General features: G+C 50.2%; 5 protein-coding genes across 5 annotated transcripts; 3 read left to right on the top strand and 2 right to left on the bottom strand.

Moving 5' to 3' along the window:
• Positions 1 to 487: 487 nt before the first annotated feature.
• On the bottom strand, positions 488 to 2,610 carry Aud_001473 (uncharacterized protein; the record flags this gene model as incomplete). The annotated part of the gene is made up of 5 exons (XM_043286971.1): positions 488 to 1,386; positions 1,444 to 1,977; positions 2,033 to 2,179; positions 2,241 to 2,377; positions 2,480 to 2,610. The coding sequence occupies 5 exons, from the start codon at positions 2,608 to 2,610 to the stop codon at positions 488 to 490; spliced, it is 1,848 nt and encodes a 615-aa protein (XP_043142906.1).
• Positions 2,611 to 4,398: 1,788 nt separating this feature from the next.
• Aud_001472 (putative arsenite efflux transporter ArsB-like) lies at positions 4,399 to 6,777 on the top strand (the record flags this gene model as incomplete). Its single annotated transcript, XM_043286970.1, has 3 exons — positions 4,399 to 4,474; positions 4,534 to 6,362; positions 6,427 to 6,777. 3 exons carry the CDS (start codon positions 4,399 to 4,401, stop codon positions 6,775 to 6,777), a joined length of 2,256 nt encoding a protein of 751 aa, XP_043142905.1.
• An 833-nt stretch (positions 6,778 to 7,610) lies between these two features.
• Aud_001471 (uncharacterized protein) lies at positions 7,611 to 9,484 on the top strand (the record flags this gene model as incomplete). Its single annotated transcript, XM_043286969.1, has 3 exons — positions 7,611 to 7,900; positions 8,867 to 8,989; positions 9,079 to 9,484. The coding sequence occupies 3 exons, from the start codon at positions 7,611 to 7,613 to the stop codon at positions 9,482 to 9,484; spliced, it is 819 nt and encodes a 272-aa protein (XP_043142904.1).
• A 258-nt stretch (positions 9,485 to 9,742) lies between these two features.
• Aud_001470 (proteasome regulatory particle base subunit RPN10) lies at positions 9,743 to 10,767 on the bottom strand (the record flags this gene model as incomplete). The annotated part of the gene is made up of 4 exons (XM_043286968.1): positions 9,743 to 10,300; positions 10,361 to 10,580; positions 10,647 to 10,685; positions 10,742 to 10,767. 4 exons carry the CDS (start codon positions 10,765 to 10,767, stop codon positions 9,743 to 9,745), a joined length of 843 nt encoding a protein of 280 aa, XP_043142903.1.
• Positions 10,768 to 11,143: 376 nt separating this feature from the next.
• Positions 11,144 to 12,412, top strand: Aud_001469 (uncharacterized protein; the record flags this gene model as incomplete). The annotated part of the gene is made up of 2 exons (XM_043286967.1): positions 11,144 to 11,640; positions 11,704 to 12,412. The coding sequence occupies 2 exons, from the start codon at positions 11,144 to 11,146 to the stop codon at positions 12,410 to 12,412; spliced, it is 1,206 nt and encodes a 401-aa protein (XP_043142902.1).
• Between the last annotated feature and the right edge of the window lie 1,522 nt (positions 12,413 to 13,934).

Here is a 13,934-nt window from a genome sequence, read left to right as displayed (position 1 = left end):
CTTCATCAAACTATATAAGAGTTATCGCCTTGCAGATATCTATAAATGTACAAAACATGGCTCATATGTGCACCGTTCCAAAGAATCAGACCCTCGATGCGATGATTTGAAATATACAATAAGAGAGTCTGCTGAACCAAATCTGTTTGTGAGGCAGATGAATAGTTCCCAGAAGCCATGTCGCCTGCTGTGTAACCAACCAGTGGCTTCAGCAAAGACTGAACAGTGAGCGGCCAGATCTACGCCGCGGCTTGACTATCCAGAAGGTCAAGGGAGCCTGGAAGCTGGAACTCACCGCGTGGGTAGAATGAGGTCTTGAATGTACTGACAGTGCACTCTTGCTCGGAGCATTTTTGTCCCATGTCATGGTAGTTATGGGGTACACGAAGGTCCGAAGGAGTTGCGGACATATCGCGTGACTGGTTTGAAGCCAGCCGTGCCATTGAACGCCTTCGGCTTGTGATTGGCAGGCTGGTAGTTCGCAAGCTCAAGGGGGTGTCCGTGGGATTGATCCAGGGATGCGTCCAGGGGGACTCGGACCAGGATCTGGCGACACCACGATTATAGGGGAGCTGTCTCCCAGTGATGACTCTTCATCTGCCCTATTTAGAGCAGTGGATGACCTTATCCGACCACCACCGGCGTAAACTGGTTTTGGCACTTCGAGCGTGTTACTCCGGGCTCGTGAATGATTGCTAGTGGCATTTCCGGATGAAGAAGGATCCTGTAGGTCAAACGAGCTTCGATCGACTTGCGACATGCTAGCCTGCGATCTTCCGCCAACGCCCGGCGCAGGCGAAGCAGTCCTTGGGGTTGCCGGACTTCCCTCGAAGCCTCGCCGAGAGGAAATGCTGCCCGTGAAACTAGGCACCCGCGAAAGCCGATCGGGCGACCCTGATGCGCTGAACTCGTCTAGGTTTTGATCACGATTGTACTGCTTCCTTATCTTGTTCAATTCGCCGTTCCGGTTTTCCTCGCCGGGTATCTCTGGAAATCGCAGTGCTGGCCCGCTCTTGAAATCGGAGTTCTGATACCGATCATGTGCTGCAATGCTCATCCAATTGCTGAGAGCAAAAAGGCTTCGCGCAATTTTGCGCCGACTGCCCTGATCTTCTGTTGCAGAGCGCCTCAGCGGCCATCTACTATTTCGACTCATCGTATGCCCCACTTCTATCGACGAATCTCCGTCGCTGGGAGAATTGGGTCGATCCTGGACACAAGACGCCTCGGCACCATCCAGAATGCGCTCGCGCGGTGAAGGACCAGAGTAAGTGCTGCTAGCTTTTTCCTCCATATCCTCTTCCTGATCTTCAACTGCTGCTGCCAAGAACAGCGAGAGCGATCCAAGTACAGCAAGGCCAGCACCAACAATCGGGGCCCATTGGCCTACCCGCAAGTCAGGTACTGGTATATTTCCATAGATATATTCACGAAGAAACTTACCTATACTCTTCATATTCTCAGTTTGATATTTGACTTGTTCACTGAAAAAGTTCAGCTCGCCGATAATAATAATGACGAGGACCGCTGCCCCGAATATGGGCACCTCCACGACACTGAGAAACGACCTGATCATTTCATTGACCCTGTTCATTGCCCCAAGTGTTGCACCGTTCGTGCCCTCAATGACCTCGTCTTGCTTTTTGTTCCGGTCCGGATTGCCGAACCGCCTGGTCCAGTTGATCTCAAGAATCTTGTTCCACATCGACGCGAGCGAGAGAATGGCTGGAATGCAACATGCAGCAGCCAGCAGTGTCGCAGCGCCAAACGTAAGCTTCTCAGGTGCAGGGATGACGTAGATGTTATTTGCTGAGTCCTTTCGCATAGGCGAGAATGGGCCCGCATTGGTGGAGCAAGTAAGACCACACATAGTCGTACCGTAAACAAATTCCTTGGAGTCCTTGGATAACGGACGACCGTCGACCGTGCAGGGATGCAAATCGATCCGATAGAACTCGATTGTTAAGCTCAAAAGGCCTGCGGAGAGGTAAGTTTAGCAAGTGTACAACACTGCACCGCAGAGGAAACTTACCTGCAAGTATAAGACCAGTCCACAGAAAGATGATATTCCGGCCGGGTTCATTGAAGTACGTCTTGGATAGTCTAACGGTGACTGGAGCTGTCAAGATGCCGATTGAGCAAAGCTGAAAGGCCCCAAAAACATCCATATCGACAGCAGCTGAACAACACGGGCCGCCGGTTAGGATGTACGATATTCCAGACAGAAATATTGAGCTTACCGTCGATGTGCAGTGAGGCGAGTACAATACCATGAAGGGCTCCAACGGCCGGGAAAAGCAGTGCAGCGGCAAGACAGGCATTTCTGAGCCATTCCGCTCGGCGACCAAAGACGCAGGTTGTTATGAGAACATAGTACCTGTAATAGCAGAGGACCGCGAAGAGAGATATCAACAAATGCTGGTCACAAAGAAGTGGACACTAAAGAGTCCAAAGCTAGCGGATGAGCACGGCCACATACAGAATCCTTGTTCCTGGGCCATACTGGCCGGAGACTGGCCAGGCACAAATGACCTGCAGAGTGTCGCTGGCAGCGTTGGGGGTATCGAGCGTTCTATTGAGTTCCGTCGATAAATGGGATATTGCCGGCATAACTAGACATGGTATCGCACAAAGATCAATGCTTGTCCGTATAAGTGAATCAAGAGTCTGTGTATTTAAATTAGGTAGTTTGATTGTGGAGACACGAGTGGCCTAAGAGATGATTTATAGATCGGACTGTAGTCATTAGACTCGGTGCTAGGTCAACCTTTGACGCAGAAAGGTCGAGTCACTCTTCAAGAAGGAGGAAGAGGATTAGGAAGATCCCATCACTTCGGTAGCAATTGTCATTAGTGAGGCTAGCAGACGCGCGTAAGCAGACAGGTCTATAATCGGGCATCGCCTCGGCTAACAACGCCTACGATCCAAAATGACTGTAGATAGGTTGTCATTAGTACTTAGTGGGCGATTGTGCAAGAGATCACTGACAAATGTTGCATCTGTCAAATGTCTATCGCTCCCTCATTCGACTTATGATTCGCGTGAGTTGTTTGCGACAAATCAAGAAGACCCTGGGACACGAAGAGCCGAGTCCCGCCATGAGGCTCAACTTCGTTGTGAAGGTATTCTGGACCAGCTTATTGGATGCGTTCTTGCTATTCGACGACTGGAAAGATCAGATGGACGAGGAAGCCCCAACAAAGTTCAGCCCGTCTGGAAACCTGTCAGAAACCACCCAAAAGGTGGCTGGCACCAGGCAAAAAGAAGTGATCAGACGGTGGTAGACACGGCTTAAGGCGCATTAGCCCTGCTGCCAGTCTTTTCCCGTTTGGGCAATAGTCAATTCCTTTCTCTTTCTCACAGATCAAGCTGGTAAGAAACTCCCCCAGATTTTCTCTAATTGTGGTGCTTTGACTGTTGATAGAGGAACGTCCAGTATTATTCCACTCGTCGTTGACGCATACAGGTCGAGGTGGATGCCAACTTGCCTCGCCCATGGTATGTATATACGGACTATCTACAGAGAATCGAGGTGATGATTGATGGTGGGCTGGTGGCAAGACTGGAGCTCGCAGTCCCCACCTCAGTCCTAGCTAGTGAGGGCCCTAACGCCCCTGTGCCTAGTCTAGACTAGTGGCTGAATCTCTTCTTCAGTTGTCAGCGGGGAACCCAAGACTCCAAGGAATCCTGCTAGAACACTGTCGGGGATTCTGAGCCTCTTAGACCTTTCCTTTCGGCTACGTGTTCTGCTGCGCCTCCCTTGGGTGACTACTCAGAGTAGGTCATCGTTATTAGCATTCGGCTAATCGAAATTTATCCCAAAGAATGTGCTCCCAATCATCATCGCTAACCGCTTGAGGGTTGGTTGCACTAAACGGCGTGTATCTGTCTTGTGCCACCGCCCTTTTTTTTTCTGGCCAAGAAGATCGAGTGCTATTGCGACAAAATGATATAGAAGGCCATCTCCCTCCTTTTGATCTATTCTATCCGAATCTGTTTTTCGCCAATAGATGTGGTTGTTGACTGATTCAGCAAAGGTGGAGTGTGCAGGAAGGACGATATGGTGACCGACCGATAATCAAGTCTGAACATTCCACTCAACGTCAGGTTTGCTGGTCGAATTCCATGACCACAGGGCTTTTTTCATTCCTGCGCCCTGAAAACAAGGAAGCGGACGAGACATTTTCAAATGGCGCCTGTTGCTTGTTAAAGCTTGATTGTGTGCTTATATCTATCTCTGGAAAGCGTTTTCTCCATTGGCAGTCGTTGGTGCATCTGATTTCTATCAAAGCGGCATAGGGCCGCAACGCTCCAAGCTCGAAAAACGCAAATCGAAGGGGGAAAACCCGGAATCCCCAGCGAGCCTTATAGGGTTTCAGTACAAGGACGCTTTTCAGAATGGCGGGGGACCTCGACACCAGCAAGATCAAGAACTGGCGTTCGATCGTTACGCTTGTTGTTTTCATCATCACTAGTATGTCTAGAAATCTGGGTACTGGACCGCATCGAACTTGAAGCGACTGACACTTGCAGATATCATCGTGCTTTTTCCCTTTCATATTCCCATCTACGTCCCACGCCCATTCTCAAATGCGGTGCTGGATGTTTTGAGTAAATTGCGAATTATCCCTCTCAGGAAAAATCGCTTTCAACCCGACGATCAGGAAGATGAAAATGGCAAAGTCAAGCCATATGTGCGAATTAACTTCCCTTTTAACTTTGTCACAGCACCGCTTATAGCAGACCTCTTTCTGCTGGCTATCTTGGCAATTGGACGGGAGGAAGTGCGCGGTGGCACGCTTGGGGCCGACAATATCGAGCCAATCGATATCATGGCCTTCTTCCTAACCCTGGCTTACATCGCCATCTCCATCGACGCATCCGGTCTGATTAGGTACCTGGCTTTCAAGGTCCTTCAGAAAGGCGGCAAGGTTGGGCACCGGCTCTTCTTTTACCTCTACGCCTTCTTCTTCGGTCTGGGAAGCTTTATTGGAAACGATCCGATTATTCTCTCCGGTACCGCATTCCTCGCCTATATGACCCGAGTATCAAGCAACATCGTTCATCCAAGGGCTTGGATTCACAGTCAGTTTGCCATTGCCAATATCGCCTCTGCGATCCTTGTCTCCTCGAACCCAACCAATCTCGTGTTAGCTGGGGCTTTCCAGGTCAAATTCATTGAGTACACTGCTAATATGATTGTTCCCGTCGTGGTCACCGCCATTGTCTTGTTTCCCTTTCTACTGTACATCATTTTCGCGGATGAATCTCTCATCCCTCTTTCAATTAAGATGCACGAGCTCACCCAAGAAGAAAGAGACAAGAAGCCCGTGAACCCCAACATACCTCATGCGAGGGGCAGGGCCGATGAACAAGAAGACCTCGCGGACGATGAACAAAAGCTCTCGCTCGAAGAGATCATGAATCCTTTCCTGGATAAAGGGGGTGCTGCATTTGGAGCTCTCATCATGGCGGCCACGCTCATTACTCTGCTAGCCCTCAATGCCTCTGGCCAACGGGGCCACCCTAAACCCGTCTACTGGGTGACCCTGCCGGCTGCGGTGGTTATGCTGTGCTGGGATCTTGCGTTAGGATGGTACCACCGTCGTGAAACGCGCGAGATTGCCCGTAAGGGCCGCGCAGAGATTGAACTGGCCCGAGCGGAGCGTGCCCTTCGAGAGGAGGAAGCCATGCGCGCACAACAGAATGCCGAGGCATATGAACTCGCTGAATCGACAGAAACTCGATTGCAGAGAGAGCCCGACACTGAACCACGCACTGGTGAAGGCAATACGGCCGACATCACCAGCGTACGGCCGTCAGATCGTGTTTCTACGGGCTTTTCGTCTCAGATGTCGGATGGCCAAAGTCAGACGCTGGCCTCTCCTTTAGAATCATCCGTTTCGACACTGGCACCCAAAGATGATCGGTTGCAGAATGGACAATTCACAACTGACGCCATGAGCACGCTGAACGAAAAGCAGGAACTATCCACATCCGCGCCACGGGAGCTGTCAAATGCGACTTCAAGTCTCGAGATGGATGTGGAAAGACGGATATTCTCCGAAAAGGTATCGCACGAGGTCGCATCAGGAAACGGTCGAGAACGGGTAACTCTGGTGTCTCTTGCCGCAGACGTGTACAGGTGGTCGCAGGAGACATTCCCCACCGCTACGGCGGTTGTGTCGCACATGCCATTTGCGCTTGTGCCTTTCTCCTTTGCCATGTTTGTCCTGGTACAAGCCTTAGTCACCAAGGGCTGGGTCCCGGTATTCGCTTACGGATGGTACCATTGGGTGGACAAGACTGGGACCGTCGGAGCTATCGGTGGCATGGGCTTTCTTTCAGTGATTCTGTGTAACGTGAGTTGGCGCTCAATATTGAACCAGTCGGACCCGCTCAGCTAATCTGTCACATTTGCACTAGTTTGCTGGCACCAATATTGGTACCACCATTCTCCTTTCCCGGGTCATACAAGCATGGAAGCAGATTAACGACGAACGCGGCACCTTCATCAGTAACCGGACATTTTGGGCAACTGTGTACAGTATGGCGATCGGAGTCAACTACGGTGCCTTTAGCACTGCTTTTAGCGCATCGTTAGCCGGACTGCTTTGGCGGGATATTCTTGCGAGGAAACATATTCGCGTCCGCAGCCTTGACTTTGCACGAGTGAACCTTCCCATCATTGCCATTTCCATGGCTGTAGGGTGTGCCGTTCTCGTTGGGGAGGTCTACATCATGAGAGATGACTCCCCTTACAATCCACTACCATGAACTTGGAGCGCGAACCGGTTAAATTGCGTCGGGGGTGGGCCCATCCAGCTCATTTCCTTCCTTTGGCTGTTCGAGCGAGCATTTCAGAAGTCGTCTCTTTGGGAGACTTGCGACAACAAAGCGCCTAAGCAAAGCCACTGCCCATGTCAGCCAAAAGGTGACTGCAGTCTCCAGAGACTCTGATCCGACTCTGAGCCTTCCATGGCTGCCGTCATGCGGATTATCAAGTTCGAACGGCTTCGAGAGTGAAGAGATGACGGTATCATCATTAGTTTCAGAGCTGCTCGGCTTGAACGCCAACTTCAAAGGACGAACTGCATACCTGAGGACAGTGATAGAAGACATCTTCCACTGAGAAGAGCCCCACCAAACCGACCCGGTCATGCCCAATTCCATAGTCTTGTTTCTTGCTCTTATGTGTGCTTGGAAGATTTACGACTCTTTACGACTTGACGACTTCCACAACGAGCCATGTGCCCTAGATTTCCAATATATACGCATTTTGATAGACGTCTCTCTGAATGCTCCTTTCCCGAGCAATCAAACTCAAAAGTGAACAATGTCATACGTGAACATCGAACCGAGAAACTTATAATTACTCAGAAACCTTGATTGCTCAGTTGCTCCTAGTCCTAGCCACTACCTTGTGAAGATCCCATGGCTCTCTCCACACTAGAGACAGTAATCCGTATCTGCATATATACGGCCGTACCAATGTCAATCACTACGTGTAGAGACATCTTGAAGTCATGGCTAATTTGCACTCAATGTCCGAGTCAATCCGCAAAGATATTCATCTAGCTTACAGTTCACTATTGCCCGTCTTAGCATCCATGGAGATAGGCGATCGATCACTGGAAGGCACTTTCACAATCAAAGCCGTAAAGAATGTCCTTGGGACTCGTCAACAAATTCAAGGTCTGCAGCCACCTCCGAAGACAATAATCGAATTCAGTACCTACGTTGGTAGCTCCGCCATCGCCTGGGGTGCGATTCTACGCGATTTCCACGGTAAAAATGTGCACGATTGCAACGTCTGTACTTTTGAGTTGAGCCCGCTAAGTGCTCAGGTAGCTCGAGACCTCATTCGCCTGGCTGGGCTGGAAGACCTTGCTCGTGTCCTGTAGGGGCCTGCTGCGCAATCGCTCAAGAAGTTGCATATAGAGGGAAAGGTGAAGCCGAGAGCAGTGGATATGGCGTTCTTCGATCACTGAGAGAAGTACCATTTGCCTGACTTGCAGCTCTGTGAAGAGCTCAATCTTTTTCATAGAGGGTCTCTGGTTATTGCGGATAATACCGATATACCCGGAGCTCCTGACTATCTGGTGTATGTTAAGGCTGGGGTCGAGGAGGGAAGGGGACTGTCCGCTATGATAGCCAGTCATTGCAAGCGGTAGCGGAAGAGGGCCACCCGGTATGTCTCTAGCTGTGTTATTTTTCTAGACAGACGACTAACTCTGCAGGAGAATATCGTCGAGGCTAGCACTGTCGTTGATATTGACCCCTAGACCAGTGTTGTCGTTGGACTGTGAGGATATATTGTGAAGTTGGATAATGTGGAGCAGAAGTCGTTTGACAGCAGCCGCTTTCTCAGCATATTTAATTTGATCCAAACAGCATGAATCTGCGTCGTCGAAATGCCTGCGATTCTTAGTAAAGAATCAAGTCAGAAGCGTACAATATTTAGCAGTCGAGGTTGATCTGTATGCCCCCTAAAACGTAGGAGCAATCCGCCGACCTAAACATTCTATTGGCAGTTAGAGCGAGTCCGCAACAGCTCTTGCTATTTCTTGGGTGCGGAATAAATAACCCCAGCAAACATGGGAAGGTAGCATCTCCTTTCTCCGCATCACCTCAGGTACGGCCAATATTAATGACCATAACGACAACGGTAACGATGACATGAGATCCCCGATCCGATACACACCACGCTTATAAGATACTCAAATCACGAATCAGAGTGATGCTGCACGAGTCCAGGCATTGAAGTCCCTTCCTCAGCAGGACAATTGTCCGAATCCTATCCACCATGTACATCAAATACCTCCCCCCACAGATACACAGCGCGATTGACCAACTCCAAACACAGGGCCGTCTTCTCCCTCATCATCATCAACAAAGCGGGCGGCTTGATCTACCAGCGTGAATTCCAGCCGGGACTGCGCAAACTCTCCACAAACGACTATCTCGTCCTAGCAGGGACCTTTCATGGGTACGTTGCGTCGAGTGTAGAGTGTAACCACCTCGCAGGCGTGGATCACCTTCTTCTGAAGCTATGCTAATAAGAATCGTCCTACGCAGCGTCCACGCTATAACCCGCTCCATCACCCCCAAAATCCCCATCTCCGCGCCCCTCCCAACAACGCCCGCTTCCTCCTCAAACGTCGCCCTATCGTCTCCCTCGGGCACATCCACCCCGACGCCGGCCGCGTCGGCATACAGCTTCCCTAACCCCGGCGTACCAGTGACGGGCCTGGAATCTCTCGAGACGGATAAGTTCCGGTTAACGTGTTTCCAGACGTTGACGGGGACCAAGTTCCTTTTGTTCACCGATCCGCTCATGGCGAATATCGATGCCGTGGTGAAGAAGATCTACGAGTTATATTCGGACTATGTGATGAAGAATCCTTTTTATCAGCTGGAGATGCCTGTCCGGTGTGAGGCGTTTGATCGCCATCTCGGCGGTTGGCTGAGAGGGAGGACATGATGAGTTCGGGAAAACTGAAAATAGACCACATTTGAGCGCTGGCGAATGGACTACGCTTGCTAGTTAACGAAATGGTCAGTGATGGCTGGGAGTACGGCTTTATGGTCATGATAGAATTTGCAATACAATTCATATCCCTTCTTCAAAGCGCGTAGTGGAAGGCACGCTTTCTAGAATTACAAGAGCAGATGTCAATAGAGAGAAACGCCGGGTATGCATTAAAGTCATCCACCATATAGAAGGTCACACGACCCTTTCTTAAGCGGTGTCCATCTTGTCACCGTCCTCTTTCTTGTCTTGGCTTCCACTCGATTCACCACCCGGCTGGCCTTCCTCGGGGATGTTTTCCAGGTTCGCTTTGCGCTCAGCCTCTTCCCTCTCACGCTTCTCCTTCTCCTGTCGATTCTTTTCCTCCTCGAGTGAAAGACGCAGGGCGAATGCGAGCTCAGGGTCGTTTTCAGCAGCGTCCTCGAAATTAAAGCCGCCGTCACCACCTTCCGCACCGGCGCCGCCTACTCCCGCCTCACCGCCCAAGATAGGCGTGGCCTGAAGCTCCTCACTGAGCAGGTTCGGTCCCGGAGGGATGATGGCTAGATTGGAGCCGTCACCACCCTTGACATTCTCCACGAACGCTTCCAATTTCTTGGTTTGATCGGACTCCAGGTCTCCAAAGGCGATAACGTCGATCGACACATTATTCTTCTTCATCTTTTTAGCCAGCTTGACCAGTGTCTTTTCGTCTTCTTCGATAGGGGAGCAGGAAAAAACGATGATGCGTTGTCTCTGAGACTTTTCGGAACGGTGCTTTAGAGCAAGCTAGATCATCAACTTCGTCAGTATCTTCGACGAAACTTGAGATCGAGGACAAATACATACGCCAGCCACCTGTATACTGGAGCTGAGATGGGCAGTGCCATGAATCTTGGTGCGGTGCAGACCGGCGAGAATGCTGCCAAAGTCGGAGGTAAATGTCGAAAGAACTTCAGGACCCTTGCCACCCATACTCATGAGCCCAACAGCAGACTGTGGATGCACGCGCATTTTGGCGCTGTGAATGACGCTGACAGCATCGACCTGTGCTTGCCATCGTGTTGAGCTGCAAGTTGTCAGCCTTTGAGCGACAGAAGCTTATCAACGCTAGGGAAAACCAAGGGATCCTCACGTATAGTCTCCATTTCTGCTACTTTCACTATTATCCACACTGCAAAGAGGTCAGTCAACGGACAGATAGCTCAAACTGAGCTGGAAAGGACGGACATGATCATCGTTGCTTCGAGCGACATCTTGGCGAAGGTCTATTTCGCAATTTCGGGATGAGACAGTATGTAGATATTATTCAATAAGACAGAATTGACTCTTCAAGAATTATAAAAGTTCCGAGAAAAGGCACGAGACGAGTGAGGAAGCTAATAGTGATGGAAGTGATGAAGATGGGCGGAGGTGACGATGGAGGTTGGAGCTGCTGCAGGCGAGATGTCACACTCCGCTCGGAAGCTAACGACGAATTAAGTCAGCGCTTGTTTACTCCCCAGCACTGCCATCAACATCCTCCACGCGCATTCATCGTTCTTCGTTGACCTCCCCCACAACGCTCTGTTCTTTCTTATTGCAATCAATCCACTTGTTCTCATCTAATTACCTATTCGCACACACTTTGTGATGGCTTCTCCAACTAAACGCAAGTCTCCCGACGCAGACCATGACGCGTATCCTAGCGACGATGCCAGAACACCCACCGATGCTCCTCCTCACAAGAAGCTGCGGATAACTCGAAACCAGAAGCAGGCCCTCATCGATAATCTGCAACTAGAGAGTATGGTCTTGTCAACGTTCTGGATGCGCCATCTACTGACACATGGTACAGTCACAGAACGAGCTCGCAAGCTTCGCGCACAATACGCTCTCCAGGCACATGATCTGCGGTCTCGAATCGAAAGGCGCATTAACCGTATTCCCATCGCACTTCGAAAGGCCAAAATGGGTGAATTGCTCGAGAAGCACAATAACTCTCTCCGAATGCAACAGACCGCTCTGTCCCCCAAGAAGCACGTCAGTCCCGGTAAGGGAACGCGGAATCTCACATCTGCCTCAGTCAAACGCGGAAAACAAAGTGTCTCTACTGCAAGCCCAAGCACGCGTAGGGTAAAAAGGCAAAGGTGGGTTACCATGACCCTTAGCAATCTTCCGATCTTATTCGCCTGCTGACGGACTCTGTCAAGTCACGAGGGACTCTATTCGGACAAGGAAAACGCGCCTGCTGCAGGTGACTCCCTTGACGTGCTCAAAAATCCCAAGAGGCGTGCCAACCCGGCTGGCACTTCACGCGTCGTTTCTCAGGAGGTCCGAGGCGCAGATTACCGGATCCTCTCTCCAAAATCTCTGAACTCCAGAACGTATCCGCAGTCACCGTTCCGTGCCTCTCCCGAGAAGCCTCAAAACTCATCATATCTCTCTCGTCCCATGTCGCCCTTGAAACCATCCAGTCCCCTCAAATCGACGTCAGCCAGTGCAGCGGGGAACGCGGATAATGCACGGTCGCGGACCACCAAAGCTAATACAACTACCACAAGGGACATGAGGCCACCGTCTCAAGCTAAGAGACCCGCCAGCCGAGCTGCCACGACAACAAAGAATGTCCGATCTCCGTTCTCCCGCCCTGCCACCCAACTCGAGCGCAGAGGGAGCATCTCCTCCACCGCTTCTTCGGGGACCACTGTGATCAAGCCAGGCAGAGTAGGAACGGGTACTAGGAAAGCAACCACTGCATCTTCTGCCAGTGCTCCTGTTAAGAGGACAACGATCGCCCGCAACCAAGCGCCTTCCGTGGCCGCCAAAAGAAGCACCGCTTCTGCGACCAGAAAGGCCACTGCTCCCGCAGGAGGTGAAGCCTCAGCCACGGGACGCCGAGTCTTGCGCAAGCGAGCGTAAATTTTGAATACAGATTGTTTCCACACACAAAGTGGGAACTACTTACCAGCGACGGTGTTATTTTATCTGGAGTGGTGCAATTGTTTCTCCGGAGGGTCAACCAATTCGAGATTGGGGTTCATTGGGCCATGGTATTTGCATAACTTGCTTGGCTGTCATCTTCAGTGGTTGTATTCCTGTGGCTTTCCGTTTGGGTTTTGTCCTTGTACATTCATGCTTTGCTCGTGGGGTTTCATTGGAGTGTCGGCTTTCGAATTTCAGGTCGGTGGGACATTTAATGCAGAATTTGCGAGTTGGTTGGGCTTCCATCGCTTCCTCTTTAGTTGAAGGCGTTGGTCTCTGGTCTGAACAGTCCTGAAGGGTTTCACTCGGCTTGATGTTGTATGAATCATTTGTGGAATTGAGAGAATCTGACCTTCGCATTGAATATAACTGTTGTCTTTGCCCTTGCTTGCCATTGTCCCTTACTCCGCTCTATCCTGCATAGGCCTGCAAGTGACACTTGGTTCGGGAAAGGATTAAGTCTTCTCATGGCGTCACAATCTCTTCGTGCTCCTGAGGTTACCTCAAGCCAGGAGGACTATTGCCATTGTATTACAGATTTATGAACGCGGTCCTACAGGTCGAGAATCATTGCGGTGGAGCAACAGAATGAGCTTCCAAATCCTAAAGTAGATTACACCTCTTGTTCCTTTTCATGAGGAAATGACACCGCACGAGGACATGTATGCAATAATCGAACAACTTCTGGGGAATATTACCTCAGGGAGGCAGCAAGGGTTAAATGAAGTTGCAAAAAGAAGAATAAAAGTAAAAGGGACCGAGAACAACGAAGCCACAACTTTGACTCAGAACAGGTATCTTTACGGTCGTGCAGGCCACTAAGCGAAAACAACAAAAGACCGAGCGATACACTCACCGTTTACGCACCATTGTTGATGGGATGAAATACCGAACACCAAGAAGGAAGCAATGCGAAGTGAAGAAGAAAAGAAAAGAATAAAAAAGAAAAGTGAGAAAGGTCAGAAAAAAAGGCAGTCAATGTAACGACATGCCAAGGTCGTGGTCTGAAAATAAATCAAAGTAGAAGGTGAAAGGTAGAAGAGAAGATTCTCAGTCGAAGGTGAGATAGCAGGCCAAGAGTCTGATAAAATTGGACCAACAGCCACTTCCACCACCAACCGATCAAAGCCAGAATCTGTGCGAGACAAATTGAGTAACGCGAACCTCGCGGTTGCATGCCCTGCACGGTGAAGGAAGAAAACGTGGGGAGAAAAGAGTTAGAAAAAGCACTGCCAGCAGCTGTGACAAAAACTGAGCAGCCGACAATGTGGAGATGTCAAAACTCAGAACATGCGGACAAGGAGAAAGAACTCCATCCAACCCAAGCAAAATGAGAGAACGCTAGATGGTTCAAATGTACGCCGAAACATCCATTTGCATATCAAAAAGAGAACACGATGTGATTGGTCAGCAAGGAAGACAAACTGGATGCGTCTGAAGATGAAATCCGCAGCGCAAT

This window comes from Aspergillus udagawae (assembly GCF_001078395.1).
Source record: "Aspergillus udagawae IFM 46973 DNA, scaffold_1, whole genome shotgun sequence".
In the NCBI taxonomy this organism is placed as follows: Eukaryota; Fungi; Ascomycota; class Eurotiomycetes; order Eurotiales; family Aspergillaceae; genus Aspergillus; species Aspergillus udagawae.
This window is presented reverse-complemented; position numbering and strand designations above follow the sequence as displayed.